Source organism: Rhagoletis zephyria, unplaced genomic scaffold, assembly GCF_001687245.7.
Source record: "Rhagoletis zephyria isolate East Lansing unplaced genomic scaffold, Rhagoletis_zephyria_1.1 Rzeph_scaffold_00789, whole genome shotgun sequence".
Classification (NCBI taxonomy): Eukaryota; Metazoa; Arthropoda; class Insecta; order Diptera; family Tephritidae; genus Rhagoletis; species Rhagoletis zephyria.
In genome coordinates this window covers 75,491-81,950 of record NW_016157873.1, presented here as the reverse complement: position 1 = coordinate 81,950, position 6,460 = coordinate 75,491, and the positions used below count along the sequence as shown (strand labels likewise).

Below are 6,460 nucleotides of genomic sequence, written 5' to 3'. Positions count from 1 at the left end.
CAGGGGATAAAAAACTGTGTACTCAAAAAAATTCTAACACTTCCGAGAAAAAAGTTTGAAATTTAGGTGAAATTTTGTTGCGCTTTTTTGAAGTTTTCTACAAATTGTTGAACTTGGGTTTATATGGGGTTTGTTAGAGAAAGAACTGTATTTTAATTGAAAATTCTTAAAAATAAATAAATAAACATAAGTGGCACACAATATCACTTTGAAATGGCGTGCTATAGATATGACCGATACTGTATATAAATATTTTTTTACTTATATTTACTTTATTTGATTTTTTTTTTGCAATGAAAATTATTTTTTGGTCCCTTTACTTAATGTATAGGTGGTATTGTCAAGTGGTGAGAGTGTTAACTTCAACTCCATGCTCTGCGCCAAATCATCAACTGTTTTGATTTCATCTTTAGTTAAGCCGGGTGGCAAATTGAAATTATTCAATTCCATACTCTCCTTAAAGTCCTTCATGAGTTCCTCCATTTCTTTTTCAAAAATGCTACGCGTCTTTTCGTTATTGCTATTCGTTTGATTGCTTTCATTTTTCTTTATTATGCCCATGGCTTTCGTCCAAATGCTACGTTCATTTTCTTTGTAACGTGAATAACGTTGTTCCAGCAGCTTCAGCTCTTTACTTATATCATCATTTTGTGGCTCCATGCGCTGTGAGCGTATAAGTATGTGGCGTGCGCGTTCATACTCACCTGTGCACCAAAAGTTTATTAAAAAGTTTTAGTTTTAACTTCGTTTTATGCAACTACATACATATGTATGTGCAATCTATGTTTCACTCACCCAACAGCAGCAGCGCGCGTCCCTCCTGAAACAACGCTTTACAAGAGGGTTTATTGTCTGTCAGCTGGCGTATTTCTTTGCACATAATGCAAGCCTTTGCGGGCAAGTTGACCTTATTATAGCATACTGCTAAATTCGTATATAGTTTTAGCAGAAATACTGTTTGCTCGCGCTGTTCTTGTTCATTGGCCAAGTGGCAACTGTTCAACATGCTTACAGCCTTTTCAAAAGCTCGACAAGCATTCTTATGTAATCCTTGTCCAAAGAAATCTAATCCTTTAAGATGCACATCTCGTATTTTATCGATTACTGTTGCATATTTGCCACGTTCTTCATCCGTCAACTTTTGGTCGGCATCCAAATCTCCCACAGGATTGAATGAAACCAATTCGATTATAAAAAGCCCATCAGCACGTGGTTTAACGCGTGGTGGACATCCTATTTCGCGAAACAATAACTGATATGAAATCACGAATTGTGCTTGTTCCCCACGATACATTGTTCGTACCGCCGCCTCCAAGCCTTCAATCACTTCATTTCGTCCGGTATAGAAGTGATACGACGAGCCACGTAGAAAGGACGAATCAAAAGGTGCACCCTCTCCCTCCCAATAAGCATTGTAGCGTATACATACGCGCGCATTTAACGGAACTTCACCGTATTCAGTCAACCCGGGCTGCGTGATTTTTTTATAAATGTGTTCATTTATCTTTACCATCTGCAGTCGTAACTCGTCGAAAGGTTTTGTCCATGGTGATACCAAGGCTGAGCGATCTGTGGCTGTCTTGTCATCGTCTTCCTCGTCGGAACCCAAATTTAATTCATCAAATATATCATTGCTGAAACCTTCATCGAAATTCGTGTTTATCTCAAAAGTTGTACCAGGTCCTATGAGATCCCTGGGATAACAGAAAAGCCAATAGTTTTTGGAATACTAGGGTATATATAGCAACTTACCCAATAGATAGTGGATCTTTCAGGAAGTTGCAACTGCTGGGGATAGTATCGTCCTCTAATTTATTCATTTCGTTGATTATTTTATATTTTTTGCGAGCTCAGCAATTCTTATCAAATACATCAAGGAAAAATTTAGCGGCATTAACAAATGTGAACTGAACTGCAGCTGCAGAAGAAGAAGAAGGGCTAATTGGCTAGTGTTGTAAAATGAAGAGAACATTTGTTTACTACTTGTTGATGCAGATAAAATCGTCTCTCAGATGAAAACGGTTGTTCCAAAAAACACACAAGTGCAGATTTCATCATGAATTTGTATCCTGCGTAATTTTTAATAAAGTAATGTAATAAGTGATTTCTGATCAAAAGGTGAGTAACATTTAAACTGCCAACGTATCACCTAGAACTACATGGATTCTGCCAATGACCTTTTTCTTGCATATGAATGTTCCTACATTTCGATGGTTCTCTGCAATAACGACACAAGTCAAAACCGCATACTACAGAACAGTCCACGTCTCTAATCCATATCTAATTCTTCCTAACTCTTTATCGCTGCTTTATTAAGATTTAGTAAGGGTAAGGCAGGGATTACAGACATGTGCCACTTTTCAGTAGTAAATGTTTTTTTAGTTTTCAGTAACGTCGTTATTGCAGAGGGCCATCGGTATATTCATAAGCCTGTTCCAGATTTTGCAAGATTTACACGAAAAGCTACATTCGCCTTTAATAAAACTTATGTAAGAAGCTTACGGGAACAGCTTCCTGTAAACTCCTGCAATTCTGGAAGTATATACCTGGAGCAGGCTTATATACATAAGAATCAATTGAAACGCTTTTTTATCATAATACATATCTTCTATATTTTATATATAAAAAAATCTTAATATTAAAAAACAACACAGTATGGAATATTATTTAACGGTCTATAATTTCGACTTGAGTGAGCGCATTAGTTTTTCCAGCTTCATTGCCTTATTCAAATCGCCTGAAATTTTTAATTTGCCTGTCATAAATGCAGTTGCAGCCTTAAGTTTTCCCGAAAACATATCGTGGAAGTTATTCGCTTTCATGGTCAGTGTTGCGTCAGGTGACACCTTTGGCTCACCAATGCCGCATGAACCAGGTCCGTTTTTCAAATCTAAATGCCAAGTGCCTTTCTCATCGCCTTCAATATTGAATTGGAAAACAGCCTGCGTTTTTTGTACTAGTTCTGGCGAAAGTAATGTTTCAATTTTAACAAATAACGCCGGTATTTGTCCGGAAGAAGCTGCAACAGTCGTTTGTTGTTTAAACTGTTCTTTTGCAGCATTGAGTTCATTCTCTGATATATCCAAAAAGAAGTCAGGCATAAGTTTGTCTGCGTATTCCGGATTGCATGCATACTGTTTCAAGTCAGTCACACCAGCCTCTGTTAGAACTTCATCGTCGATTAGGAAACGTCCTGTGCATTGAGTTGGCTCACGTATTAAAACAGCATATGCGGCATCTGCCATTATATCTACTTTACGCGAGATATTGGAACTTTCTGCACCGGCTAACATTTCCATGGCCGCAGTTTGTATTGCGGTGCGTGGCCACAAAGCATTCACCGCCACTTTAGAAGAGCGGAATTCTTCAGCCATACCCAAAACACACATCGACATACCATACTTGGCAATTGTATAAGCGACATGTGGAGCAAACCAGATAGGATTCAAATTAAGCGGCGGCGAAATATTTAAGATATGAGCATGATTACTTTTAATTATGTACGGTAAACACTCTTTCGAAACGAGGAATGTGCCACGTGTATTTATATTATGCATCAGATCATAACGTTTCATATCTGTATCCAGTGTGCCGGTCAGAGATATGGCAGATGCATTATTTATCAATATATCGATACCGCCGAACTTCGCAACAGCATCCTGAACGGCTGAACGCACCTGTTGTTCGTCGCGCACATCTACTATGCATGGATGCGCCCGTCCACCGGCCTTTTCAATCTCTTCAGCCGCAGTGTAAATTGTTCCAGGCAATTTAGGATGGGGAGTACTGGTTTTCGCAGCAACAATAATATTTGCGCCATCGCGAGCAGCCTTTAATGCAATTGCTTTTCCGATGCCTCGCGACGCACCTACATATATACGTAATGAAGTACCAAAAAGAAAGTTGACACACTTTTGTTAGAAGCAAATTTTCATTGAATAATTACAATAGTCCATTACCGGTTATAAAAAGGGTACGTCCAGCTAATTTTCCGGTGTTAATCATTTTGTACTTTTAAAGTTGTTAAAGTCACCACAGAATTATTTCGACTACTCCGTAACACAATCGCTTAATAAATGCAAAATCGGATGGGGCGAACAAACAATCAACAAGAGCAGAGTCCAAAGTACATATTCGGGCACAGAGGCAGAAACAGCTTATGTGTATATGTACATATGTGAGTACATAACTACAGATGTTCGTATAAAATAGTAGCTTATGTCGGGAAGCTCGCTTTAGTATAATGCGGCATTCCCTTTATTCTTTAAACGACAAGGAATTTTTTGATGAGACCTAATAAGAATATTGACTTGCTAATATCGGAACTATTTCTTGCACGTTTATTTGCCAGTGAGTCATTCGGTAAAGTATGCTGCGAATGCCGCATTATACTAAAGCCAGCCTTTCGACATAAGCTACTATTCCATACGAACACAGATATGTACCTAGTTCGCGTTAGATATTAGTTGTGTTTTTTTACAAATTATCCAGTAACTTGCCAGCAACTCTCCAGTACCTTTATTTCTAAGAATTCGCTCTCATAGAAAAAATTTGCAATAAAGTACGCGAACGCTTTTCCAGTAAGTCTGTTCCAATAGCAGTCCGGTTTACAGGATTTAGTCAGAACTTACAGGAAGTCGTTCCTATTGACATAAAACCTGTAAGTGGGAACACATTTGAGAGAGTAACTGAGCAACTGTTCCTAGTCAGAAGTTACAGGATTTAGTCCGGAGTTTTTTTTCCTGTAAGTTCATGAAAAGTGTCAAACGATCAGCTGATTTGCATGTGCACGCAAAAATAAACAGCGGTGAAAGCAAAATAGCTTATATTTGTAAAAAAAAATGGAATTAAACAACGAAATGTTTGAATATGTATAGATTTTAATAATTATTTAGTGATATTTCAGCTAAATCAGTGTTGTACAAATGACATGTAAACAAACCGACTGACGTTTTTACTGGAAATAGTGCTTTTTGCGTTCCTATGTACTTCTGCGTCGGTTCTCCTTTTACTCATTTAAGAGAGTAAAATTGTTTGACAGTTCCACAGGTGTTAGTCCGAAGTTCAAAGGAACAGACTTAAGGTGTCAAATGATCAGCTGTAGTGTGTTTGACAACCAAATTGTAAACAAAATAAAAGTGCCAATGACATGTAAACAATGCGACTGACGTTTATGCAAGAAATAGTGCTTTTTTTTGTTCCCGTACACTTCTGCATCTGTTCTCATTTTATTCCCACTTGAGAGAGTAACGTTGTAGTTTGGCAGTTCCACAGATTTTGCCCGAAGTATACTGGGTTTTATTAAAATCTATACATATTCAAATACTTCATTGTTAACTTCCACATTTTGACAAATATAAGGTTCTTTGCTTTCAACGCTTTCTGCTTTCGTTTACAAATGCAACCCTGCTTAGAATCTGACACTTTTTTTGAACTTGCGAGAAGAAAAACTAAATCCTGCTACTTCTGACTAGGAACAGTTGCTCAGTTACTCACTTAAACGTGTTCCCACTTACAGGTTTTATATCTATAGGAACGACTTCCTGTAAATTCTGACTAAGTCCTGTATACCGGATTGCTATTAGGGGTATTCTCGAAATTTGGCATATCCCTTGCGCGTAGCACGGATTGCATAATTGCAAAAGCACAACAACAAAATACATACATGGGAAAAACCAAGGTGATTGTTGCTTTCAACTAAAAGTTGCCTGAAAAATCGCCTCATCTAAATTTCCTATTACATATTCTTTACATCATCTCGCTCACTTCATTTTTTTTGTTGTATTTTGTTATTGTATTTTATACAGAATTTCGCTGGTTGCTACCTATGCATGCTACTACTTTGCAATGAGGTACATTCGTACTCTTCCATATCTGGAATAGTATTTTTGCATTTCGAGCAATCCGTGCATCGTGCAAGACTCCGAGAATACCCCTATTGGAACAGACTAATATAATGTCAAATTGCACAAGATTGCTGGATATTTTATATACAAAACATCCAATGGACCATTGTGACCTACGCCCGACATATCACACACCATCTTCAAAAGTGACACAACTCAAAAGAACACGTTCTTCAGAAAATGCGAAAAACTATTTCGTAGCATATGATAATAGGTTTGTTCGTCGAGCAAAAAATTTGTACGGATTTGTACGAATTATCACGATTTTTGCCCAAATCGCGTTCGTGCAGACCAAAAAATTATCCAACACTCAAAAATTGTGAGAGCAAAGTGACAGTTCTGTTGGAGAGAAGTTGCAAATTCTTGCTGGAAAAAATTTTGCCAGCAAGAATTTGCAAACACGAAAAACATGTGGTTGTGGCGCATGGCTGCATTTTTGTCTACAATAATTTGAATAATTAGTTCGTTAAATTTAAAAATTTATAAACACGAAAACACATGAAAAAAGGAAGTAAATAATTGTGGATATAATTAATTTAGTTAATTCCAATGAT

At 37.4% G+C, this 6,460-nt stretch overlaps 2 protein-coding genes across 2 annotated transcripts; both read right to left on the bottom strand.

The window, feature by feature from the left end:
- Positions 1-260: 260 nt before the first annotated feature.
- Positions 261-1,948, bottom strand: LOC108361552 (inactive peptidyl-prolyl cis-trans isomerase shutdown-like). The gene is made up of 3 exons (XM_017614190.1): positions 1,753-1,948; positions 796-1,694; positions 261-704 (listed from the first exon to the last, which is right to left on the bottom strand). The coding sequence occupies exons 1-3, from the start codon at positions 1,818-1,820 to the stop codon at positions 301-303; spliced, it is 1,371 nt and encodes a 456-aa protein (XP_017469679.1). The 5' UTR covers positions 1,821-1,948; the 3' UTR covers positions 261-300.
- A 635-nt stretch (positions 1,949-2,583) lies between these two features.
- Positions 2,584-4,227, bottom strand: Hsdl2 (Hydroxysteroid dehydrogenase like 2). Its single transcript, XM_017614191.1, has 2 exons — positions 3,960-4,227; positions 2,584-3,868 (listed from the first exon to the last, which is right to left on the bottom strand). Exons 1-2 carry the CDS (start codon positions 4,003-4,005, stop codon positions 2,676-2,678), a joined length of 1,239 nt encoding a protein of 412 aa, XP_017469680.1. The 5' UTR covers positions 4,006-4,227; the 3' UTR covers positions 2,584-2,675.
- Between the last annotated feature and the right edge of the window lie 2,233 nt (positions 4,228-6,460).